Source organism: Stigmatopora argus, chromosome 16 (genome assembly GCF_051989625.1).
Source record: "Stigmatopora argus isolate UIUO_Sarg chromosome 16, RoL_Sarg_1.0, whole genome shotgun sequence".
NCBI lineage: Eukaryota > Metazoa > Chordata > Actinopteri > Syngnathiformes > Syngnathidae > Stigmatopora > Stigmatopora argus.
This window is the reverse complement of record NC_135402.1, coordinates 8,356,680-8,384,675: the sequence shown is the minus strand read 5'-3', so window position 1 is coordinate 8,384,675 and position 27,996 is coordinate 8,356,680. Positions and strand designations below refer to the sequence as shown.

The 27,996-nt window shown below is 38.0% G+C and overlaps 1 protein-coding gene across 1 annotated transcript; it reads right to left on the bottom strand.

Moving 5' to 3' along the window:
- Window positions 1-11: 11 nt before the first annotated feature.
- On the bottom strand, window positions 12-27,159 carry pdlim5b (PDZ and LIM domain 5b). Its single transcript, XM_077621926.1, has 13 exons — window positions 27,003-27,159; window positions 22,558-22,663; window positions 16,008-16,159; window positions 12,389-12,419; window positions 11,454-11,962; window positions 9,148-9,296; window positions 8,725-8,752; window positions 5,534-5,685; window positions 3,851-4,031; window positions 2,658-2,838; window positions 1,465-1,585; window positions 1,266-1,381; window positions 12-297 (listed from the first exon to the last, which is right to left on the bottom strand). The coding sequence occupies exons 2-13, from the start codon at window positions 22,654-22,656 to the stop codon at window positions 208-210; spliced, it is 1,809 nt and encodes a 602-aa protein (XP_077478052.1). The 5' UTR covers window positions 22,657-22,663; window positions 27,003-27,159; the 3' UTR covers window positions 12-207.
- Between the last annotated feature and the right edge of the window lie 837 nt (window positions 27,160-27,996).

Sequence of the window (27,996 nt, the reverse complement as noted above, 5' to 3'; positions counted from 1 at the left end):
TGTGGAATATGATCTAAAACTAAAGAACCGTGAACGAAGATGAACAGACTCCTAAAACACATTTAAATCCGTAGAAAGAGGATAAGGAAAATAATGAACCCGTTATTATTCAACCAGCATAGATAAGCATGTAAAGTAACTTTAAGTACGTAGCATTTGATGGCCATATGAATAAAGATATTGCTGGAAAAATGTGGCAGGAGAGAATCAGACATTGACATTGTGGGCATGTTTCTTGCACAAAGGTTTGTCCTTCTTGGAGAAGAAGGGTTGACCTTCCAAATTGGCAGTGCACACCTGAGAAGAGAATTGGGGTTAAGGTTAGTCATGGTTGATTATTTACGACTATGAATGGGACTTTACATGCGTTTCTATCAAGCGATACAAATAATATAGTCCATTTTTCCAATGCATGTATGGAAATACTAGTTTAGTTTACACGTGCCTGTCAAAATGATATTTGTCTTTCCTAAAGTATATAAGAGCAGGATAAATAAACTCTTCCATGACAAATGTGACACGTGTACCCTGTCCATGGTTAGCGAGGCTCCAGCACCCCCGCGATGCCCCATGACGATAAGTGGTCCCGAACAGGAAATGAATAGGTCATACAGTAGTTAATCACAGTAAAGGCTGAGAAGTGATGGGATGTGGAAAAGGTGTAACCAATGTTCCCTCTAAGCTGCGCACATGCGCACTACTCTCGTCTTCTCAGCACACAGCAAACCATATGGAGCGCACAAAATAAAATCCCTATCTTTTTTTAAATTTATTCATTTATTTATTTATTAGCTGTGAGGCTGACGCGCGAACCACTCATCCGCCGGGCAGACCATTCATAGATATTAATCATTAGATTTTATTATTACTAAATCATTCATGTGTAGTAGACATACACCTGCTTATGGCAGGTGTGATACTGGTGTGTGCCCATAGCGAGCAATGATAAGTTGCTCACACCGGTACTCAGTGTGCTCAGGGAGGTTGTCTTTCTGCCCAGACAAACAACAAATTAGAGGGAACATTGGGTGTAACTGTTTTTTTTATAAATACTAGGCGCATCATGTTTCTCAACTCAAGAGAAAACGTAGTGTAACTATCAGTAACTATCAGTTCGAAAAATACAGTAAGTTATGTCAAATAGATAATTTGGACTCATCGAATTGAAATAACAAACAGAGCGTGGAAAATTGGGTTTTGCGTGACATAAATTGGGCCGTGTGGGTGTGGCTGATGGGCCTAATCCCAAAGTGAGTGAAACCTACTGTGCACACAAAGCAAGTGTCATGCCAGGTAAATCCCAAGGCCTCCAAAAACTTGTCTCCTGCCTCAATGGGGAAGTCACAGCCATGGCAGTTTGTGCCAAACAGTTTGTAGTAGTCTGTAGAGTAAATAGTGACACACAATAAAAATAAATAAATGCAACAGCAGACATATGCCATATGCGGGTTAGTCTTCACGCACCCATTTCACAGTATGGCTGTCCATCTTCCATGTGGAACATATTCCCTCGGATTGGCTGCTGACAGGCTGAGCAGACAAAACAGGACACGTGCCAGGTCTGCTTCAAGGCGTTCATGATCTCCTGCGAACAGAGGGAATGCCAAATCCATCAAAACCCAATGCAGCAATCATCATCATCAACTTTTAGATATGATATTATTACTGTATTATAAATACACGACCGTCATGACAGTAAACCTGGAGGGCAATGGTGTCATACTCATTTGTTTGCGGGCCATCTCGTAGTTATGGTTTCATTGGGAGGGCCGGTTTGGCTGTCACAATTACTCGGTTAATGAATTGATTGCTTTTCTGATAGTCAATAGATCATTTGGATTTTGCCAAGTCCTTTTTATGAGCCTCTTAATAGGAAATATTCTCTCGTATTTTTCTTGTTTTATTTGCATTTCTTTAAAATGAAAAAGGGGAAAAAACAATACATTTATTTTATCTTTTAATCTTTTCTTGAATTAAAAAAGGAAAAACAGTAAATACTTTTATTTATTTATTAATTTACATTAAAAAATAATGTAATAATTTATTTTATCAATGATAAAGCAATGGAGAATGTCCTTACCCCTGAAATATTATGGTTTTGAGATTTCAAAAATGAACATTTGATTTTTTTTTCTAAAAAGGGGAACATTAAATATGTTTTTATTTAAGAATTGTTTTCATTTTCATTTGAATTTGGCTATAAATACAAAGTCGACACACAAGTTACTTTCACGGACCTGGACCTGGCCCCACACTGCCACTTAAACACTCTTGCTGTAGGGCAAAAGTGCATTCTCTGCAATGCATTTAAAAATACCATTAGGAGTCCATTACGCTACCTAAACGCAATCTATGTAAAAAGCTTTCTGCAGGCAAAACAGCACTAAAGGCTCATGCACACATCCAAGAAAAGTCCCCTCACGCCAATTTTGGTATATGTTGTTATCGAAAAAACTTTAAGCCTGTATCCTTAGAAGCAGCCTACATACAAGTATTTTAATAAACTGCCAATATGACTCAAAAGTTCCTGTAAACTTTACATTTGTTTATTTCAAGACAGTGGGCTCCTCTACCACCATTGTCCCTAATATATGCACAAAAATTCCTAATGTTACGGTGTTTGTTTATGTGAAATAATATCTTTAGCGCTCGCTCACCCCCAGGATCTTCTGCTGACAGCGGGCACAGGTGGGTGCGAAGAACTGTTCGTAGCAATGCTCGCAGTACACCTGTCCCTTCTCCTCCACAAATCCACGGTCTGTCAGAGAGGAGTGGCAGTGGGCACAGTTGAACTCCTCAGGGTGCCAGGACATGCCCATGGCCACGAGAAAGGGCCCCCTGTTGAGGAAACCCAGGAATAGGAAGTTTCAGATATGTCACAACACGTGTCAGAAAACCAAAAGATGAATTTCAAATCCAAACTCTTTCTAGGACGCTATGGAAGAATCCTTCTAGGCATGCATGAAGTCACAAGGCTGTAACTTATGATCATCCTTTTTGCAAAACAGGGTCACAAGTTACAATTGGAGTATTTTACTGGTCACTAGGGAGGCAGTGTATACAGTCGGGAGATAATTACAGTTAAATTTAAAGTTTATGTTATGTTACGAGCGCATCCATCAAGTCTCTCTGCTGTCTTTTCACTCTCTCTCGCCCGCGTCGTCTGTCTGTACGGAGTAATGTCACATTTTAGTATTGAAGATCATAACCACTAGATAGGTGTTTGTTACTTTGTGAGTAGATGGTGAATTAGAACCAATAAAAAATGTTTTTCCATTGTAATATCCTGTTTTTGGTGTTTTTTTCAGAGCGTAGGAACAAATCAATTTGTACAAGTTCATTTCTATAGGAAAAATTGATTTGAGATACGAGTACATTGACATATGAGCTTGGTCCCGGAACGCATTAAGCTCGTATTTCAAGGTATTACTCTAATCGTACAGAGAGGGTTTTAAACTCCAAATAAAAACAAAAAGACACCATAAAAACACTGTTCCTACATGGCAGTTATTTACATATCATATATATCATACATATAAGAATAATAATGAGGTATTACTGTACATGCAAACCCTATAGGAAGGGGGATTGAACCCTTGAGCTAGGAATTGTGAAGTACACCAGCTAAACATGTAACTATCGTACCGCCTCAAAAAATCCATCTATTTTAAAATGTTTTTGATTCAGTTCAACTTCAATTAGCTGTAAATGATTGATGTTGTCCCTCGACTTTGCTGGGAAAATGCTATAGGTTGCAGCGATATTACTTGGAAGGAGCAAACTAGAGTTGGGATTTGACATCTATCTTTCTTGATATTTCTCTAACTTTTCCAGAGGGATGTCTAAATACCTGATGACGTTATTGCACTTGTTGCACATGGGGGTGCGCGTTCCAGCAGGTATGTGCTCGGCTCTCTGGACCACTGAGTTGAGGTCGTGGGGGTGCGGCTGTGGCACAGGACGCTCTGGGGCTTTGGGAGTGGGGTTAGTAATCTTGCCAAACGAAGGGGCTCCGGTAACCTTAGGGAAACCTAAAATCAGGAGTGGGATGGATAAATATTAGTAAACAGCTGGAGAAGTAATCCTTTGTGGAGGGATGGTGACTAAGTGATGGGTTTGGCATGTTAGATGTTAAATGGGTCCATCACTTGGGGTGTCCCACTTATTGCCAGGGCCAACATGAAATTCTTCTACTCTCATTTGTTAAATAGACAATCAGAATCAGGTTAGCTCCAACAAGGTTAAGAACCACGCTTTTAAAACTTTGGCTAATGGAGAGGTGCTGTTTAAGTGACTAGCACAATCAAATGTTAAAACTGCAACATGCAATGTAGATTGAATTTAAGTCAATTGTGCAGGTCAAATTCACTAATATTCATTATTTGCTGTGTGTCAATAATAACTGGACACAGCAGCTACAGTTTGGGTACCCCCTGTCTGCCATAAAACATGTTAACCATGTGAAGTAGTTGAAAACATGTCAACATTGATTAAAATGGTAATCTAAAATACATTGTTCTCCACTGAAATAATGGCATTCATAAAGCAAATGAAATTCAGTCAAATCATAAAGACACTAATTGTGAATTGGTCAATGAATGACAATTTAAAGACGCCTACCTTCTGTGAAAGAAAAGAAAGTAAGGAGAAAAAAGTGAATGAAAGGGTAAAAAAGAGAGAAAGAGAAAGCGAGAGCAAGTGTGAAATCTCAACTTCATGTTGACAAGTCAAGCACGTGTTGAAATGGCAAAGTAGGATAGCATGTCCTGGCTCAGGAGCCACTAGTATTCAAAAGGCCTCTGAACGGAAACCATGTTGCTCACTTCATAATGCTGACTAATGCTGGTTAATGAACCCCACCCAAGTCTGCTGAGAGTCGGTCGGCCAAAATAAATGTATTTAGAAAAAAGTGGTGATATGCAGGATATCCAATTATCTGAGCTCATTCTTGAACACCTCAGACTTTTTATAGAACCTTTAAATGGGTTAGTGCAGGAAATTAAACCTTCTGGAAACTTTACAGTTGATCTGTTCGGAAAAAACTGGCACTCCGTCGGCGAGAAAAAAAAAAAGAGGACTACCTACATTTATTCATTCATTCATCCAAGTGACCTAAAATAACATGATTATTTTGAACATTGCGACCTTAAATTGAAAAGTAAATACTTTAAATATTGATTGAAGCTGAAAATGATATATACGTGGTTCCTAGAGCAATGTTGTGGATGAATATCTGGTGTTCCCATCTTTATGTCTAGTCTTGTCCATGATAAGAGGTTCTGACCCCAAGTTTTCCAAGATACGAGCATCATCACTTGAGAAAATTAGTATGATTATGCAACTAGAATTTCACTGAACGAGCGACAAGCAAAATCTATTAAAGTCTCTCTGGTTTGGCGTTCCATTCACTAATTATTTCATGGAACACTAGAGGGAGCCCAGGTACCGCACTTTAAGAATCAGTGTTCCAATATAAAAGACATGTCTTGCCACAATAAAGGTTATGAAATAAAATTCTATTTTTTTAAAGTACCTGCTGAACCCCCGGTTTGGTAGGAGGGCTTGTTTTGAGCTGTAGGGCTCTCAAACTTGGAGGGAGCTCCCTTGATGTTGCTGTTTCTTGGAGATGTAGCTTTGGATGCAGGTAAGGTGTGTATACCTGGACTGGTTTTACCCATGGAATCACTAGGGGAAAAACACACACTTTGAACTGATTATGCACACGCATGCAAACCTTACCTCCAATGAGAACTAAAGATACATCCTTTAAAAAAACTTTTTTTACCATCACAGAAAAAATAATAATAATGAAGTTGCATAAATGGGCACAGGCTCGTGAAACTGAAATGTGGCTGTGTTCAAATCATCTGGTGTGTTTGTAGTAAACAAACATTTGGAATATTGGTTAAAAACTTCAACTTTTGAGTGACTCGTTACATGATTCGACCCCAACAAAGACCTTGTGCAATTTTGGATCTTTGTTTTTTGGGGAATTAAATTCCACATTAATCAATTCGTAATTGTGCTGTCAGAAACTGGAAAAACAATGAATAGGCATTCACCGAGAGACAGAATACACATTGCTATTGTTTTTTGTATAGTATGGAAAATTAGGCTTTGTTACATAAAGCAGGATGTGGTGATGCAGAAATGCTGCAGGCTTTTTTTGACACTGAGAAATGCATGCCTTTGGATGGGACTGAATGCTAACTGGCAGAGTAGCACGACGCAATGGACACAAATTGACAAATATAATGCTGTTAGAAAGAATGTCTAATTCCATACAGACAGGATTGTACAGTAATTTCACTCAACTACTGCTACTACTACTTTTGGAGCAAAAGAAAAGAACAAAGTTGATTTTTTTTTTCAGATTCAAATCTATTTTGGGGCAGAATTGGTTAATTTATTACCCAAAAGACCAATGTTAAGGACACTAGCATGTCAACCTATTACACAACAGATATTTATAAACTATGGAAAAATAAAAGTACAACTTATAGTCCAGAAAATACGACACTGCATTTCACATTACGCTTATGGAATTGTGGCAATAATTTAAAGCCAAACCGAAATACCTTCTGACGATGCAGAAGAATTCAGACTTTGTGGACCATGTGAAATTTCATCATAGAAAATCTTCATTTTAGTTTGCGCAATTCCTATTGACAGTATTTAGCTGTTGTTTGTAGCTACCATGATTCTACATTTATTTTACTATCTCTATAGAGCAGTAGTGAAGAAGGAAAAAAGATGAAGCAACAGAGGAAAAAGGGTGTTTAATAAATGTATTCATGAGTTGCTAGATTAGCTCTAATGCAAAGCAGAGTAGAGGAAGACACAAAAAGTTTTCAGAAATATCAAACAAGAGGAAACAGAAAGTGTAAAGGGAAGAACAGGGCCTTACATTAACTTATTTGACCGGAAATACGTTGCATTGTGGAACCTTCTGAGGTTTCCAAAGTTATATTAACTATGATCCCTTGGACATCTTTGGGTTGCTTCTGTGACCTCCAAGTCCAATACTACCCACTTTATTTCGTTTATTTTTCTTTTCCACCCATTTCAAATGAAAAATAGCACTGCTAACATTTTTCCTGCCAAAAAAAATACAACGCGCTCCGCTTTACTGTAAACAAGACCCTTCCAAGTTCCACAATGCAACCTGCTCTTTCTGTGAAGTCATTATGGTAAATACACCTTCCTTAAAATATGTGGAATTGGCATTTCTCATGCATATTAATAAATTTGGCCAATCCGGACATTTTGTGAAAGGTGAAGAATCCATCATATCAATTGTATCATGTCTATATGCAATATAATATAAAGAAAATAAACAAGGAAAATTGCAAATGTTGACTGCTACACGTTAAGCACCTTTGCAGAGACGCCGTGATGCCAATCCCTGAGCGTGTTGTACTTATGCTCTGCAACTTCCGGGTCCAATTTGTTGGCCCTGATTCACACCATTACACAGAAATAAAAGACAAGAGAAGTCTAAGATTGGAAAAGTGAAGCAAGTGAAAGCAAAACAGAGGCAAGACAGGGACAGGAAAGGGCTTATGTCATCAGAGAGATTCTTGCTTGCTATTGGATATGAAAACAAATGATCTATGCTGATTTTATCAATTCCACTTCCTATAATTACTGCCTTGGGTCTGGCACTCAGCTACAAAAAACATTCCAAATCCTGAATTTTAATTCCAAGTCGAAATTATTAAAGCAAGTAAACAATCACCCTTCTAAAAAAGAAAACTAAAATGTCATATTTTTGGAAAACACTATCAACCTTCATCATTTTAAAGTCTACACCACATGTGTCAAAGTGGCGGCCCGGGGGCCAAATCTGGCCCGCCGCATCATTTTGTGTAAATCATGAGTGCTGACTTTCTGTTTTAGGATCAAATTAAAATGAAGAGTATAGATGTATATTAAATTTTCTGATTTTCCCCCTTTTAAATCAATAATTGTAATTTTTAATCCTTTTTTTCTGTGTTTTTAGTTCAGAAATTGTTTTGTAAAATCAAAAAATATCTAAAATAAACATTGTGTTAGATCTATAAAAAATTGAATATTCAGGGCTTTTAATTCAGTTCTTTTAATCCATTTATAAAAAACAAATCTAAATATTATATCTAAAAGGGTCCGGCCCACATGAAATGGAGTTGACGTTAAAGCGGCCCACGAACCAACCAGAGTCTGACACCCCTGGTCTACACTATCCAAAGACGCTTGACTTTTATGTATTCAGGAATGTCAACTTCACGTTTGGAGTATTTGTATCTGACACAGGAAGCCTGTGGACAGTCGATGCGCACGACAAAAACTGTGCTGAGAATGATTATACAAGTAGCAGATAGCAACACTGATGACTTGAATGCAAACGACATTGCTATTGCAATAGCCTAAAATAACGTTTGGAGTATCTGACATTATAAGCGATGGCGGACTATCGCATTTGATTGGTTAAAACACTTCTAGCATTAAAAATAGCAACTGACAGGAATCGTGCTTACTTCCTGGAAATATAGATAAACAATCAAAAAGAAATCTGTAATTATCTTGTTTTTCAAATTCTTAAACCAAGATTCCTTCTACTGGGATGCACTTGATAATAAAAGCTGACAATGAATTTAAATTAAACAACAGTTAATAAATGAATTTCAGCAAAATGCACTTGGCTTGATCATAAATTTGTGATTAGACAAAGAAAGAGACACTTACTTCCTCCCATTGTTTTCTGGAGATTCCTCTGCAAAGAGAATAAGGTATGAAATATAAATATATACATAGCGTTAATATAGATGGTACTATGTAGATTTTGTTTAAACAAATATTTTATTAAGTGTAATCATTACTGTAGTTTTGTTTAATGAGAAAATAGAATACATTCCAACACAAGTATAAATTTATGCCATTGTAAATTGACCAAATCATAAAAAAGTTCAATGTTATTTGCCTTTAAATGATAGAAATAAGCATGGAGCAGAAACATGTAAGTTGAACAAATTTCCTAAACAGAAAATTCCATAAACCATGAACATTTATTGTGTATTAATTGTGGGCTTATGCATAAGAAACGGTGAGAACTGTGGCTAGAGAGTATAGATTTCTATACTTGGGTGAAAAAAAACAGCATCTACTCACCGTTTTCGGTGCCCGTGAGCTGGGCCAGGATCCGGAAGGAACGAGACTGGGAGGTCCCGGTCCTCGGGTGCCAGTCTTCAGTGCCCTCAATTAGTCGTTTCTTGCTGGCTTCATTCAGTGCAGCTGCGTGGTTCAAGTCTGACTCGTTCCTGTGTTTATTAAACATTTATAGCAGGTCAGTGGCTGTTTTTATTTCACTTACTGTTTATGTGAAATGGTGAACAAGCTGCAATAAGTGCTCACTCTACTAACTGCACTGGTAATAATTAAAATCAGTGAAGTGGCATTCCATTTACAGCCTATGTACAGGTTTTAATAACCCAAACTTGATTTTGTGGCCTATTTAAGTGTTATGCACCCCGCCACAAAAAGGGAAAATGTGTTCAATCAAAAGTTGATCTTGTTCATTTTTATTAAAGTAGTTTCAACATCTGTTTCACCTATAAGTCAATTTATATTTAGCACATGTCCCAGGCAATGGCGATTTTTTTCTAGCCTCTTTGTGAAGTTGGCACGTTCTACCTGTATTTGCGTGAATTTCCCCCTCAAGACATGCATTTTAGATTATTAAGTGTTTACACGCTCACCCACACGCTTTATTAAAAGCTCCCATCATCAGGTCTGGGTTTAATTAACCAAAGCTATGTCTGGCTACTTTTAATGTGTGAGCCCTGAATAAAAAAGAGAGATTTTTTTGTATGCTTCACTGTAATGACAAGTTATCTCACGTGTGTGTACTGCACTCTCATGGAGAATATGTCCCTGAAAAATAACCGATTTACCAGTATCCATGTTTTAATGTATTAACTTAATTTATTGGAATCAATGTTCAAACAAATATTTAGCATTCATTTGAGTAATTATTTAAATGAATCACAGCATGTATTTTATTAAGTCTGATATTATCAAAATATGACAGGATGACTCACGCATGCAGTTTCGGAGCCAATGGGCGTGGTGATCAAGATAAGGAAAAATCTAATCTTTCATATGTTGTGACTTTTTCAGAGGTTTAAGTAGATACGAGTAGATATCTGCACATAAATGTTGGTGACAACTGATCAAGCGACCCTATGAAAAATGTATATTATGTCCTTAATTCTTTTTTTTTGTCAGAGGATGTAAACATTCAAATAATCTCACGCAATTCAGTTACAATTTTCCAAGAAAAGAAGTCTGACATAGTGTGTTGGCCATTTAAGATGACATAAGCTAAAATCTACAAGTGAGCTTTACCTATCCGTTATAAACTTTTAATAATCAGAAAACACGCCAGTCCGAAAATATGGGTAGATTGCCAAGTGAGAGCAAACAAAAATAGTGCAGGCATGCTGCTGTTAATCATTAACCACTGCAAAATTAGGTTACTGTAGGAGACAAGGCATCATTTATGGGACTAACTTATCTGAATCGCCTCCCACCTGTGGGGAAAGAAAGGACAAATTTGGGAAAGACAAACCAGTTTGGGGTACAAATACTACATATGGGGAAAAGGCCTTTCTGAGAAAGTGTGTGTACAAAACAAATTCCACAAAAACATGCACACATGCAGCAACAGGTGATCTGGACTTTAAAAATAAATATCATTATAGAAGCATTGTGTGAAGGGGTTATATGGAGATTTTTGGAGTTATTGTGCACTCAAGTCATATGTTTGTGGGGGACTTTTGGCTAATTGTAGGTAATCTGATCCTTGTATGTGAAAGTTCCTGCTTTATCATGTGACCTAATAAAATAGTGTTCATTAAGCCTGCAAGCTACCATGCCAGAGATAAGACCTGAACAAAAAGACTGCCTCTCGAGTCTTTTTCTACAGTTAGTTACAACATGAATGAATATTTACATCCAACAGATGTGACGTCAAAATGGGCCGTGGCTCCCAAACGCCCCTGACTAGAAATAATTGCCGATCCTTGACAAAAAAGGAGTGGAACATCTCATTTTCTCTGGTAGCCTAATATGGGGCCTCAGCGAACGACATCTGCCTCTGAAACCGCTGGCTCAAGTATATTTAAGCAGGGTATACATTTTCAAGCTCTTATACCATTTTTTATGATTCACGTGACCAGAATACATGAACCGCAAGTTGTGATTGCTTTTTAAGTTTGGCGTGTACTGGAGATGACTAACTTTTGGAAAATGAACCATTTGGACTGTGAAGCCGAATTTGTGTACGCCCATGGTCATGTTTTGAGACTTTCCCATATTCAGTTGAATGAGAAAGTCTAAGGGTACAATGGTTTACTCAACTACACCCGTAGATGTCCTTGTATACACATAACGACAGTTTGCCTGAAAATACTTACCCATTGAAGTGTTCCGTTAACCCCTGGCTCTCCAGCCCACGCCTCTGTCCAACGGCTACCTCGCAGGCGTTGTTGTTGGAGTACAGATTGATGGGTGAGTTATAGACTGACGAATGTGGCACGGAGGGTTGAGAGGAGGGGGCCGTCACTCTTGCTGGGGAAGAGGAGTTGGATGAAGAGGAGGACGGGGAGCTAATGGTAGAGCGAGAAAGACTAGATTGGGGAGCCAAAGGCGAATCTGTGGAGTTGAGGTTTGACTTGAGGGGGAACGGAGGGTGCGAAGGTTGAGACAGAGCTTGAGCTGGCGTGAAAGCCGATGATTCAGAGGGAATGAAGACCACTTTGGGGGCCGCCGGGGAGGAGGAAAGTGCCGGCGAACCTCTGTCGCCTCCAAATGGCAGGGCTGTTTTGTTGTACGCAAGGGTGGGCTGGCTTGACGGCTTTGTGTATGTGCTGCTCGGAGGGGCATGGGTGATTGGAACAGGCTTAATGATTTCTTGAGGTTCAACCTGCATTGGAGGTGGAGGGACAAAGCATGCGGCACACTCAAACACACAAAACTGAAATGGATGTAAAGGAGCATTCCATCAATTCAAACAAGGTGGGACCATATTTCAAAAAGGGACATAGGATCATGTGACTTAGTAATTTTTTTTAAGTTGGTTTTGCTGATTCTGGTTTGTGAAATTGACAAAATAAACATTTTATCTGTTTGGTTCTGTAACTGCGGTTGTGAGTTCCTCAACCAAAGACATGATCGGGAACCAGGACCACTTTTAAAGAATGATATAAAGAGAAAAAAAAACATATGCTTGTGACATAATATAATATGGGCCCTCCGGGTCAGTTGAGCATGCAAAGAACACAAACATTTAGTCAGAAGAGCACGTTTACATGCCATGAAGTTCAAGTCAAGCTAATATTTGACAGCATACCTTAGACCCTCCTTTGGCAGCACTTGAAGCTCTGAAAAGACAGAAACAAAAACACATGAAGAGAATCCTTCCTTTCAGGTTCAAAACACAAAATACACCTGTCAGAATAATACAGTCATGGATGGGGTAATAAAAAAATACACTGAAAGGTTGCTTGGAAAATCCACAAGCAAATTCTACATTGGGAATTTAAAAAAAAAAGCACTTTTTGTGTCAGTTAAAACCAAATGAGCAATTCTTTGGCTACCCAAACTCACAAAATACCAAACAGGCAAGGCTAGTTCCTTAAACCTACACTAAAATCCTCCTCCCACCCTGCTGCATTGTGGAAATGGTCAACAATCGCATGCATTTCCGTTGCAACAATGGCTTATCGGAAAACTCAATCCCTAAGGCCAGATGTTTATCTTTTGTATGTGTACCTCCATTTTCCAGTGTTCAACACATGTTGGGTCAAAGAAAACAGCACATTCCAGTAGGAAAATGATGGTATGTGAAATTAGCAGCCCAGAGTGGCACATCCACATGGATTCAATCTAGAAAATGGTTGTGTTTACATGGAGCCATTTATTCAGATGAAATGCCTGATCCAAATAAAAACGCTTCATGTACACACCCTATTCGGAATATTGTAAACCGATCAAGCCCATTCCCATCAAGATTCTAATGCGAACGAGATATGGTTTATGTCGAATAATAATCCAATCAGCGTGGATGAAACCCAATTATTTTCCATACCGCTTACAAGGGTGGCGGGGGGTGCTGGAGTCTATCCCAGCTAGACTAGAGCGGGCACAAGACTGAACTGGTCTGTATTGGATAAATTAAGACGATGCTTGAGATATTAAAAGATCTTACAATTGTTGCAAATCCTGAGGGTCAAAAAACGTAAAATATATGCAAAATTACACTAACCGTTAAAGAAGTATTGGAGAGAATAATATAGTTTTGACACCGAAGTCGCTCTGGCTTCTACCGCTATTGTCGAAAAATTTAGTGCATCTGCGAATTTCAAAATAATTAGATCTGAACACTGAACGGAAGAAAGAAATTTTATCTGTGTAAACATAGCCATTGACATTGACATGACTCAATGTATATGTGTATCAGGGATCAGTGTGAGTGAGTGCAAAGAAAACTGCCAGGTTGACGAATAGGTCAAGTTGAAAAGTGGAATGTCCCATTATTGGACACGCTCCTATCCGCTCATTCTTGTCTTCCGACCGCTACGCCACATGTAGCAGAGGCGCCCAGGAGTCAGTGGGGGCTTCAAGCATCACTAGACTGCGATCTCCCTCCCCCAGTCGTAATTGCGGCCAAGCCATTGCAGTAATGTTGCATGAATATGTGTGCATGTTGAACCCACAGCTGCATGCCTTGATTTAAGTTTAAAGACGTGGCTCACACCACATCAACTAGTGTTTAGTCAATACTTGCAGGACAGCATACTACAGATCACAGTTCAAACAGAGAGAGATGTAAAAAAATGTCACCATATCAGAAGGTTGCGTTCAAGGTTAAATGCCAGTGATACCGTATTCTCTCTATATGAAAACAGTTATTTCTAGGACTGTCATGTAAATGATTATGATTTGACTTAGCATTTACAGCAAAGGTTTTGGATTCATTTGGGACATTTAAAAAAAAGTGTGGCTAACTCCAGCTCCTGATTCCTCAGTTTATGACAAATTTCCACTGAAATTTGGGGTCCCCCAGGTGTTTTTATGCACTGCGCATAGACTGTTAACGTCATGCAACAAGTCATCTGTTTCTTTCCCACATTTTTTTTAAAAAGGTCTGATAGCCAGAGAGAAGAGTAATAAAAGTTCCTCAAAAATCCAAGTCTTTACTTACAAGCCAGTTGTATTTTGTATTTGTTCTTTTTTATTTTTAAAGAAAGAAGTGTTTAGATTAAAATGAACCCTAAAAGTAGGGGCAGTTACATGATCTCTTTGGGAATGAGCTAAGGTAAACACCTCTTGACTAAAATGAGAGTTATGGCCCGGGACTAAACTTTACTCGCATAAATCATCTTTTGGCACTTTGTTGAAATATTCTCTCAACCCTCCAAAGTTTTAACTTTGATCCTAAAGATACTAAATCACATCTGACCACAGAGTTGGAGAAATAAGAGTTTAAAATGTTTTTTTTTTTCTTTTAGAAGACTATGAGAACATTCAAATTCAACAATCCAAAGCATACAAAAATATCCTAAGAGTGTGTACACATTTTTAAACCTGTACTTTGGCAACGTAATGAGTAGATTGTAATATTATGTACCAAATGGCTGTAGATGATTACCTGCCTTTGACACACTGGGCTATATTTTAAGATGCAGTCACAACAATTAAGTCACAAGGCACCTTTCTATTTCCATGTGCTGAGACAACAAAATGCCATGCAAACCTACCTCATTTTATTTCCATTTTTTACAGCATTGAATAAGTACTTGGCATGCTACCTGTTTTCAGGGTTATCTTTCTAATGGACAGTGCAGATACACACTCAAAGTGCTCAGCATAACTTGACAAACCAAAGTTGAAACCTGATCTGACGACTTCAACAGATTCAGAGCCATACATGAAGCTAAGACTCCCTCTGTGTACACTGCAAATTAAGAGTGGGACAATTTCTCGCTCCAAGTACGAAAACACAAGACAACTCACTAAACCAGGGGTATCAAATTCAGTTTGGTTTGCAGGCCAAATTCATCCCAACTAGATCTCATGTGGGCCGGACCATTTCATTTTTGACCCAAAAAGTTAACTTACTTGCAAAGGGTGGATTTGAACACATTAGAAAGTTCAGTACCATGAAAAGACAACGATGTACAGAACTCATCCCCGCTTGCATCATCATCAGCGAAACTGCCAATAACCATAGTCTCAGCATGAAGATGACCCTTAGCGTCCCATACATAAGGTCGCCTTTTCTTCCAATTGGGACCCTCAATGAGATACAAGCCATTGTTTGTATCTCATTGATTGTCACGTAGTGCTAGGTTTATCAAATTCAATGAGTTGTCACATTTCTACCTCTGTTTCCATTATTTACCAATTGGACCATTTGGATGGGCACGCAAGTGACCAATCAACGGACTTTCACTCAACACTTGCCACCATTGATGCACAAGATGTCCAACCCATTTTAAATGCGAGGTGCAAATGAACGCCATCAATGACACTGAATGAGCATTTACAGCCAGTTTAAATGAATTGAACATCTATTGTCAATAGCATGCAATGAGTTAATTTTGCATTACTTCTTTTTTTCCACTTCCATTTTAGGAGACTCACAGGTGTCCAAAAAAATGAAAGCATTTAATTATATACATATAGTATGAATAAGCTACAAAGTGCCCTTCAGGCGGAACAACCGCATGATTTGTTTGGAGTTCGGGGAAAATGCAGAAAGGTTTTGGGAAATGGGTTTTAATAATTTAGAATTACTGTTAAAAAAAGTTATGACTTTTGTCAGTGCTATAAAGCAATACAGAAGTATTTGTTTTGACATCACTTAAGACTATAATAGGCAGGCCTGTCTCAAGTGGGGAGAAATAATTCCAAAACATGAAACCAGAAAAAGTTCACTATCCACTATATTAAATTGTGTTGATTACCTCTGTAGAGTCAGGCTGAGATTGCTCACACAGGTTTTAATCTTGTTCTGGGCTTCAAGGTGATTCATGGTGTCAGAGGAGATGCCATTTATGGCAAGGATAATGTCTCCAACACTCATCTTGGCTTTGGCTGCTTTGCCTCCATCTGCCAGCTGCCGGGATACATGCAGAAATAAGAGAAACGTTATTTGCCTTTCCATGCAACAATCATGTGTGGAAATGCATGTGTGAAAGCTTATCTTTCTATGCCCTGAAAAGTGGAAAATATTCCAGGCCCCAATTCAACTGGGTACGTGCAAGTGGTACAAGAAGAAAGCCAGCAATTTATTTCTGGAGTGTAAACTAGTGAAGTGCTTCACAATTTCACAGGGTAAGAAAAAAATTCTTGATATAGTACAGGACCCTTTAAAGAAGTTTTTTTTTTAAATACACCAGAGTTGTCTACAATATATAATTCTAGAAATTAAACATCTCCCGTGCAGGACTAGCTAAGTACTAGCCACTAATGTTACAGTTCCTTAAGATTTGCAAACCCCAATCTGTGTTTTACCATCAGCCAAAGTGTGGATGTTGGAAAATACCCAATTTTCAACTTTTATTTTTAACAGATTGGTCTCAAATGAAGCAGAAAAGTGGTATAACAGTGTACCCCATTTAAAAATTCAATCTAACAGATTGTATTTGTTTCTCCTACTGGCAATGTGTAGAGCAGGAGTGCTCAATAAGTCGATCGCTAAGGTACTATTGGTAGATTGTATGACAGTAAGATTTGATCCAGAAAGAAGAGTTTGCTCATAAAATACTTTCAGTTTGGCTCATTAGTGCACTTAACTGAAAATGAGGAACTATTACAAATATTTTCTCTAACAAATATGCCCAGTGCAAAGAGCACAAAACTAACAAATGAGTCTACTATTATCTCCAGGGAAGCATTTTTGATATTCTTATATACATAAGCAACGAATTTAGGAATTAAGGCTATTCGGAGAATATTTACATTTTGGGGGGATTTGGTGTGTTGTTCTTTCCTGAATTATCATCAATTATCTTATTAAACAAATTCACGAGTTTTCTCTTCCTCAGTATTCATCTGAGATGGTGTAATTGATAGCACTTATATAAAAAAGAGGAAAATGTGGGGACATTCATCTAAGATAGCGTAATTGTTACCACTAGTCTAAAAAAGGAATTTCATGTGTGTGTGGCTGGGGGTGGTGGGAGGGTCTATGTGCCTTTGGGTTCTAATTTATAAAAGCCTTAAATAGCCCAAATATGGGAAAGCAAAATGGAAGGAATGAGGAAGTGACAAAGGTGGAAGCCAAAACTCAGTGAGTTGCTTCTTTGGAGTCATGCTTGGTGGGATCTCTTGGTAGCGTGTAACTGGAAATGGACTGTTCTAGATCTCTTGAAAACCTCCAATGAAGCCACCATAAGTTGAAAAGTCTTACGTAATAACCGGGAAGAAGAATGTTTAAGCTGACGCAGGGTTCAGACTCTCTTAACGGCTTTTACACCGTCTGTCCTGACTCACTTGACGTGCAATAAAACAGCTTTTTGCACTGTGGTGTATTGTGAAAAATCACCTCCGGACACACTGGCAGCAGTTCCCTGAAATTCCCAAGAAATTTAATGGTAGGGGGCCCCAGAGAAGCTGCTGAAAGATTGCTGAATGCTCAGACGATTGGAGGACTGGATTCTTTGTCTGAACTCCCAGCATTGACTTGTGGGTTGCTAACCTAATGGGAATGACAAAGAACTCTCTCCTAGTCGGGAACCAAGAAGTATCATTAATATGAAGAGCTATATATGGTAAATCCCCAAGCAAACTATTTGCAGGCACGCTAAGAAAATGTCTGTAATGTACTCTGAATGTGAAGTGCTTTCTATGTGGTTGTCTGAGTTTAATATGATGAACTGTGTTTTGCCAGCATCTTACAGTCTGTCCAAAACAAATAATTGTTACTGGCATATGAAATCAGTCATAGCTTTCAACAAGAAAGAAAAGACAAATAAACTGGAAATGTGGTTGTAATGAACCCACTCTAGCGGGTGAGGGATTTTTTTTAACAATCTGGCTTTGATTCATACTGGTTTAATCTATTCAGTTTTGAAGAGGGAGAAGAATAATGAAACTGGCGTGAAATTTCGATAACCAAAAATTTCTAATATAACTGGTGCCAAAATAGGTTTGATGATTTGGATTCCTACTTTAATATCAAGTACATAGTACATATCTACTTGGCAGAACAGTTGTATACTGCTTGTTAGTATTGGTAGACGGATTCATTGGGCTTTAAGGTTTCGAAAAGTCTAGATCAATTGCGTATCACAACTGATTCCCACTTGTGGAGTGGATTATATTTTCAAAGCTGGAGAAAAGATGATAGCTGGAACAGACTGTTTGGAATGTCTTGAAAATAATTGTAGGGAAACAAGAGAGTTATATCAGAGAACGCATTAGCATTTCAAACATCAGTTCAGCAAGCATCAGAAGATTAACTCTGCATGTTTTTACTTTTTGTTTGCAAGATAGAATACACAGAGGATGTTTTTTTAAAATCGATTATTCTCCCGATTAGCTCAGTGGTCGAGACGTTTTTTGAGGAAGATTATAATCTGATTCACATACACGCACATTAAAAAAAATTCAAAGGATGTCCGATCATATGATTGCTGACTCGATCGGAAAAGGACATTGTCGGTCAGGGCTAGGTGAAATATATGAGGTTTCCTTCATATCTTTTTATTAAATCTGGATATATGTGGTACAAAGATTAAGGCCATAATGTCACTGTCGGCCATTGGAAAAGACTGACAGTCAGATGTAAAATTACAGCATCTGCTAGAGACATAAAATCTGGCCATTAGCAAAAGAAAACTATCAAAACACCTATAGAATTAAACAACTATTACCACCTGGTTGCTGTCGTGACAGCGTGACGTCAAAACTAGAACCTCAGTCCATTTGACTGAAATTGATTTTTAAAAAAAGAATATTTGAGAACATAACGGGATACATTCACAAACTCTATATTGATGTTGTGTAAAAATGCATGTAATATTTCCAGATAGTCTTTTACAATTTGATATGTTATTTACTCACCATTCAATCCAAAACGTGTGTTTGTACCAGTACATTTTTCAATCCCAATGGGAACAAATATGTGGATCATCTGTACTGGACATGTCAATCTACCAGCATAGCACCAATTATTTGGTACTCCCAGACCATTACTTTCCTGCACAGGCTGTTAATCACGTTAATGAAGAAGATCAAAACAACAATAGAGGACACCCCAAATACTCCAGCATTCAAACATCCCAATTAAGATCTTAAAAAGAGGGTTAACAGACGGTTGTCATGGTTCGACGGCAGCCTCTTACTACTTCAATGAGGCCCTCGGGAAGCTATGGTGCCTAGCCGGCTTTAACAGGAGTGCTTAGTAAAATTGCCATGACAACACAAACAAAACAACACAAAGGCAGCGTGATCACGCTTGAACACTGAACACTTTGTAGTTCGACAAGAAGAAACTCACTGGATATGAAAGGGCTGAGGCACTTGGAGTTCCATTGAAAGACTAGCCAATCTGGAACATGTTGCAGCCATAAAAGCTTAAGTTGAAAGTGTCTTCCACTTGAATTTTTGACTACAGATGTCCCAGATCCAATCATGTGATCGGAAATTGGACACAATAGCATCATATTCAGAGGATCGCAATTGGGAAGTCAAGAAAAAAATCAGGTTTACCAATACATTAACTGTATTTTCCAAGTATTATCTAATTGGCTGCCACTGACGGTGATTGACTTCCAGTCCATTTTGACTGGGAAATCTGACAGCGATCAGAGTACAAACAACAAGGTATTCCTAAGTTTTTTTTTTACTTTTTTACCTAGGTCTACAATGTCTTGTGTGTCTTGTGTTTGTCTTGCTACTCGACTAAGAAATTTACCAAATACGGGATGAAATAAAGTTCTAACCTACCCTAAAGTATATTGCAAAAATATTCTAAATATTTACACTAGTGAAACAACCTTTACAGAACAAAGGGAAAATGTCCAACAATATATAATGCATTGAAGAAATTCAATTCACGTTGCATTTCTTAAAGAAATTCAAATCATCCATAGGTATATCAGATACAGTACATTTTATACTATATATTTACAGTAGCGTGAGAAACTGCATAACAAAGAGCATAAAAGTAAAAATAAATCTGTACTCAGAAGAGTTTTTGGTGCAAACATACTATTAGCAAGGGTTTTAATGGACCAAGCATGCATAAACACATCACAAAGCAATAAATTAACTCTCAAGAGACAACATGACAATATTTTACAGGGAAAGAAAGAGAGGAAGGAAAAGAGGAAAGACAGGCATACAGTCAGCGCGAGGGAGCGGTAAAACCAGTCCCAAAAAGGAAAAACCTAGGAATACCAAAGAATATGACGACGCATATGTAGTGTGTGGCTTCCTGTGACTATGATGGGAGATGAGGTAAGCATGACCAGAGGCCCAATAAATTAAAGTATCACCTACAGACATTAGTTGAGTTTTTCCTCCTGCATCAACCACATTTCTGTACAAAAAAACTTTAATGAAAATTTGAGTAAAGAAACTATCATTAGTCACAAAGGAGATTGAGGGGCGTGGGATATTTTCCTCTACGTCGAGGTGACATAATGGAAAATAAATGATAAGCTCTGCTTTACACCACCAATGACATGTCCTTCAATGTAAAAGTTCACTTTTAAATATCAGTTGGCAACCACAAACGTCAGGTTAAAAATCCTCCAGGAAATTTAGAAAAATAACTCCTAAAATTGGTTTGCATTCTTGTAATGTCTCATGTGGGGATAGTATTTCAGATATGAAAAACCAAGAGGTGGTCTCTTCCCTAGGAAAAAAATGACAGACTGAAAATTCTACCTAATGACATTAACCAGAAGCAAAAAAAAAAAGTTTAAAGGAGTAGAAATAGTCTGAAAGTTAAACATTTCAACAAATTACCTTTTTTTTAAGTCAAATGTTCAACATATTGGACACCAGCTTCACACCCTTGCACCTCAGCTAAGTGACTTTGATTTCAGCCTCCTGGTAATACATGACCTAGCGATTCCCAGTAAACATTACAACTGGAGTCAAACTCTTGACAACTCATAAAACCTTTATGAGTCTTCTACATGCCATTTATATCCACTGCATAGTAGAAACTCTAATGGCCAACCATACACCATAAAGCCACACGTCTGAATGTATTTATAGTCCCGCATTGATGACAACAATCCTAGTACACAGACTTACACAGTAGCGACAAACTAATGTCAGGCATTCCAATTGTATCACGGTGTAAGCAGGGCATAAATGGGCTAGGCTACAAAACCAGCACGCGCGAGTCATGTGGGCAACTTTGCACTCATGCAGATGGTATGAATTTCCCGAAAGATGAACAATCTTGAACTTGTAACTGATCCTACCAGCATCAAATAAACAGTCACTAATCTCAGATGTGACCAAGGCCGAGAAGATGTAGTACTTTTTTTTCTCGGCTGCATAATGGCATCCACTCGTAGGTGAAAATAAAAAGGGGAGTAAACCAAAAACAGCTGTAAATATCCTCATTCAAGTGTTGTCAATCTTGTCAGCTATGAAATGTTACTTATGACCGCACACACTGACGCGATCTCATACACATACATTGGGTATGAATGGCTCCTTTGTTACTTATAGGGATGCACAACAAAAGCTGACATGCAAAATAGCGTCACTTACACTTTGTCACCAACCTGCAGTCATCTCAGAATTCAATTAACTAGTTCAGTCATTGGTTGGTCACTAATAAGTCAAGGTACAACTTTAAGTCTTCTTTCTAGGGATGTCTCGATGACATATTTTTACCTGCGAGTCGAGTCCGATTCACCCGAATTTGTGGATCTGCTGATACAGTCTGGATCCGATACTGAGGAAATGTATTAAAGAGGGAAAAATACCACATCCAAATGTCTCACAAAGATGTTATTAGCCAAAACCATTTTTGGCAAATCAGTTGTGCAACACAAAATAAAGTTGTGAACCAATTACGTTTAAAAATGTGGTTTTCACAAATAAACTTATACTAGACAAATAGTCTAACGTGGTAAATTGGTCTATATTGATTGTGATTTTCTTGACTTTTACGCTCGCTTTGTCCTCCAAAGTTTGTTTCACTTTTCTAAATATAAATATACACTGTAAAAGGTTTTGCAAAACATCTCTGGATTATTTTAATATATATAAGAAATCATGCAATTGAAATTGCATTGTTAAATTGAGCGCTCTTGATTGTCATTTTCTTGACTTTTATATTTTTACTTGACATTTTCTTTGTTCTGCAAAGTTTGTTTCACTAGTGTTAATAGAAAAATGTTGCACACTACAGTATATATATTTTTTGTAATATACCTCACGATTACTCAGCCCTGATGGGGCCTCTATGTCACACAGACACAGGTGAAGGTGGTTGAGACATGCCAAGTAGGTTACAGAGAAGGCTTATTCACCACTCACCCGCGAAATAGTGAGCGGGACACCAAAGTCCTTCCCCCCCTGTAGTCTGAAGCCCCATGGAGCCGAACCAGCCAGGGTGACGCTGTAGTTGCTGCTCATGATTCACCTAAAACACACAATTGAAGTATACAATTTGAATAAAAATCCAGGCTTTCCATTAGCTTGTAAAGTCAAATGTGTTCACCCCATGCCCAAATAAATGAGTGGTCCTCAAAGACAATTGCCAAGGTTAAATAATATCCCCAAATGGAACATTTCATTCTAGCTTAATGCCAGGGTTGTGTTTCACACAGATTAAAACAGTTAAACATCCTAATTCACATTATTAACTGGATCCAGATTTTCCACATTATCTTTAACATCATTAACATACCACAGGCTGTGAGGGTAGTGGTCCAACTATCGGGCCACGTTCCCAAACCGGACCCCGACACCCTTATATCGGAACCATCATTTTTTTATTAAATTATTTAAAGAAAAAAACATTTAATATTTTTTAGTCTTTAGAGTTGGAGCCCACATGGACAGACTTCCAAGGCAGTGACAACGGTTGTACTGTTTTCATGTTACATGCAGTAAGAGGCTCGATTGAATTATGACTTCATCTTTAATGAGAAAAGTGGATTCCGAAAACCACGCTCATGTGGAGTGAAACTTATGTTTTCATTTTGAGAGTTTTACAAGGCCAATGTGTCTTAAATGCATGGAATCTGTTGCACTTGTTAAAAGTGCTAACGTTAAGGCAAAAAACTTTGGAAACAAATAACTTGTCGGAATCGTTGGAGAAAACGGAAAATATGTGAAGAGAAAGGACAGTGCAACACGTCATAAGAATTATAATAATGCGGTCCCTGACAGTACACTTCAGTTCATTTTGGCAAAGACCAAAAAAACCTTTTACTAACTCTTATATGAGGACATGGAGGTTTTATCAAAAACGCTTTTGGGAGGAGATGGAAAGAGGCTTAAAAAACGTCCATCAGATTCGCTTATTGTTGATCAAAAATACATGTTTTGTGTGGTATTATTTATTGTATTTTCCACATGTGGCACCAGTGCTAACAAATTACACATATCACACATCAAATTACATTTGAAAATGACTTGACATCTTGAATAAGAAGTAGATTGCGGAAAATCAGATCTGTTTAATTGCACCAAGCCCATGTAGCCTCACATACTCCCTAATATGGAGAACATAAAAGAAAATGCACTGACATCACAACTTGTTGTGCAACCACTGACAATATCATGCACAGACTTGAGCAGACACACCTTTTTTATTGTATATGCAGGAACACAGCGTTAAGTATAACGGCTGCACTCAACAAGTATCAGAGCCGGGAGAATTTCACTTCACTTTTCTAGCTTTTCTCCACTTCAGCCTTATCTAGCAGAGATTAAAACAATTCCTTCTGTCTAACACATCAAAATGACTCCTACAGTTCTTTCCTACTCTATATAGTACAATAATCTCTCAAATATTAATGTAGACCAGACATGGCCGCGATAATCGAAAAATCGTGAAGAAGGCTCACCCGTATTATAACTTTTTTTATTTCAGTGTGGAGTCCTGTGGCAAGAGTGGCTTCCATTTACGAGTTTCAGCGTGGATTTTCACATTTTTATGAACTTCAAAAAAATAATAATAATAATTAATAGCGGAAAAAAATCACAAAGTAGTGAATTCTCGATAATCGAGGGATTACAGTATTTTCCAGACGATAAGGCACAACTAAAACTTCAGTGCTTCTTATAATCCGATGTCCATTATATATGGATCAATATTTGTTAATCATTGTATGAAATTCCCTTTAGCACAGCTCCATCTAATTGATGTATAACACAACCCCTAACTTCCACTACGACTACTCCTAGTGGATGTATAAAACAACCCCCTACTACCACCATAGCGTCATCTATTGAACGTATAAAACAATCCCCTACTACTACCACTACTACGACTATCACCACTACTGCGCTGTATACTGCGGTGCGCCTTATAGTGCGGAAAATACAGTCCTACTTTTTGTTAAATTATTCAACATTTTAGATTATAGTAACAATTCTTCCATACAGACAGCCATTTGTAACAAAATTGTGACACCATGGTTTAGTTGACGTCTTCATTTGATGACCTCATCAAGAAAAACTCATCCCATTTCGACATGTGAACATCCTCCTTTGTCAATATCCTCCTCTCCTCTATGGAATTTGCAATAAAAATCTCATACACAGCGCAAACAGATGGACTTATGTTGTATCACTTTAAAAGTTTTTCAATGACTCAATATACTCTTGATACAGTGCTGGATCTATATAACTTTCACAAGCTATGATCTCAAACCACAAATACTACAAAGTGTCACATTTGCATCTGTGTTAGTACAATTACCGTTCCAAAGTGCTGACATCTTTGTCAGTTTCGGTGACTGATGTCACACCTCATGCGCATTCCAGAACATGTCTGATGGCAATTCAGCCTCAGTAATTATGTCCTTAGGAGCAGAGTTCAGTTCACATTCTATTTACCACTGTTACGCACTTTGGATGAATACAGAATGAGTATTACATTTCATTTCATCGATCAACAGCCCGACCTGACCTTGTTAGACTACACCCTGACAAATGACCGTTTTAGCAGTAATACATGCTGTCTATTAGACCTGAACTTATGAGAGCCTTTAATTTAGTTTAAGTTTAAGTTAAAATTCCATTGAGTCAAATTATATATATATTCATCACTGTGTATTAAAGAGACGTGATCAGCAAGTCTGAGGTTGGATTTACAATACATAATTCAAGTCGACAATCTGGTTAGTGCAAGTTTGACGTTTTGGTAATTCACCAATTGGTGACGTATTCACAAGTGCACACAAGTTTAACAAGAGAAAATAGAGTTGTCCCAAACACGTATTTTTACACCGGAGTTGGAATCACGATCACCTGAATTTTTATTACAAAGCATATTGTGATTTGATGAAAATGATGTGACTGAATCAGGGACATCACTAACATAAACCTAAAAAATAAATAAACTACAGCCAATAAATACAAATTACATCAAATGCAGTATACATAACTACCGTGTATATTAAATTCATTCATTTTCCCCATACTACTTATCCTCACAAGGGTCACAGGTGGTGATCCTAGCCAGGTAGGGCACACCCTGAATTGGTCGCCAGCCAATCGCAGAGCACAAGGAGGCAAACAACCTGTATAATGAATGTTCAGTTTCATAATTAATGACATAATCAACCCACACTCCTTTTCTGTGGATTACAACCCGCACTTTGAAATATGGGATCAATTTGCCACATAATTCAAGAGTAATTGTCCATTTTTTTTAACAAATGCTGTCTGGGGGTTGTTTTAGTTCTCTCTCCTTTGCGTATCCCCACCGGAAGTAGTCTGCGGGAGAAAGATCAGCAGAGTGGGAAGGCCATGGGTTATCCATGTGACGTGAAATGAGCCTATCTCCAGTAAAATACCCATTAAGGAAATCCAGTGAAACATTTGAGCAATGCAGAGTTACACCATCTTACTGGTAAATGACAGCATTCATGGTGACTCCCTGCTTTCTCCTACAAACTGTAATGAATTTCCTCATCATCATTTCCACATAGCGTTCAAGACCCATGCCCAGCCCACTCTCTTAATCTTGCTCGCGCAGACTACTTCCTGTGGGAATACCTGAAGGAGAGTCCCGAAACAACCCACAGACCAGCAACCCCACAACCCTTGTGAGGATAAGGGGTTCAGAAAATGAATGATTAAAAAGTGGTCACATTTTATTAGCCCACCCTGTGTATGTACACACACCCCTACATGCACACACAATGGGCACTTGTGGAATAACATTTTTAAATATGACTTTTTTAGGCTCTCAGTTAAAAAGGTCTATGACCCCTGATTTAAATCAATGTAGTAACCACACATAAGAAAACTACAAATACAAAGGACAGATTGATAACTTAAATATTTACATAACTATATCATAAAAACAAATAGACAAAATAAAACAGATAGTGGCTTCAAACTGGATTTGAGGAACTGGATCTAGTCTAAAACCATTTATACAATGTTCCAGGTGTCCCCCACGTGTAAGAATATTTGCATCAAAATATAACCACACTGATGTCCTTCTAATCACATTAAAATTAAAAAGTTATTTGTTCATTTTCTCATCAGCCCAAGCAAATTCAACCACACCCTTAAGAGTCATGAGACAAATTACTTTTCGATTATTTGTACTTGGATTTAGTCCAATTTAACAAGCCCTTTAAACTACACACACAAAAATTGAACAAACAATTTGATTTTTCTTTGCCTTCTCTCGCACAATGGGACACTCACATAAAAATCTATGAAATACATTAATAGTCAAAGTAATTCAAAGTCCTAACGGCCGAGGAAGCGCAACACGATCATGGAATTCTCACCGATTATGATGCGCCGTGCCGGGTTACCTTCCCTTGCGAAGTCGCTCTCTATCGGTGCTCGAAGGAGACGCGAAACGAGGCGAGGCGATTAGTTCTCAACTTGGAGGACAACTAACAGAACGGAAGTGGAACTTCCGCATATACGCCTGTTGGTAGGAGGTAGGCGTGGCAGCGAGTGAGGGCGCCAGATCTCAGATATAATTTAAATTTATGTAACGTCTCTTTAATAAATATGTTTTACAACAATTAATAAAATTGTTAGCAAATTAATTATTTTTTAAATCAGCATATTTTTTTGTTTTTGTATTGCCTTTAAAATGGGAAAATATGACTTGGGCGGTTAAGAAGGCGTCTATCTCACTGTTCCGTTCTCTCTCTGTGTCTACCGCGCGTCATCATTTGTCGGCCATTTTGTGTCAGAGTAATTCATGAACAAACTATATTGTTCAAAGGAGCATGTACTTTGAAATAGGTGTAGGCTGCTCTATTTTTTTTAAACAAACTATTCTCTCAAAAATGTCAGAGATGCATTAACTATTCTATACAATTTTAACTTTTTAACATTTTATTCCATCCTTAATAGTAATGATTTTTGTTATAAACAAAATTGAGTCAGTGAAAGGTTGTTGTAATCTAGGTGATTGAAGGACAGCTTTTCACATTTTCAAAAATTCAAGTTTTTTTTGCATTATTTACCTGCTTCCCTGGAGAATACTTTCAAGGTCACTTGACCTTTTGAGCCCAAATCAGTGCATGGGTATAGTACTCATATCGGTGACTTAGGCTGACCTTGTTATTTTTCCAATTCATCCCTCTATTCCCAGGTCAAGATCATTTGATATTTTCACCCCAAGATAATGCAAGGTCATAGAACTACCTTTCGCCTAATGTTTTATTTTTGTTATTTTCTTGGTTCATCGTTCTTCCTGTGTTGGTTAACAATAAGGGCCCAGTCATATTCCTCGCCCCAAGTGCAGATCTAATTTTGTCCAGT

Coding starts and splice junctions, on each gene's coding strand:
- pdlim5b (XM_077621926.1), bottom strand. CDS start 22,656: ATGAGCAGCAACTACAGCGTCACCCTGGCTGGTTCGGCTCCATGGGGC. Junction 1,382..1,464: donor ACAGCCATACTGTGAAATGG/GTGCGTGAAGAC, acceptor TTTACTCTACAG/ACTACTACAAACTGTTTGGC. Junction 298..1,265: donor ACACTTGCTTTGTGTGCACA/GTAGGTTTCACT, acceptor TTCTCTTCTCAG/GTGTGCACTGCCAATTTGGA.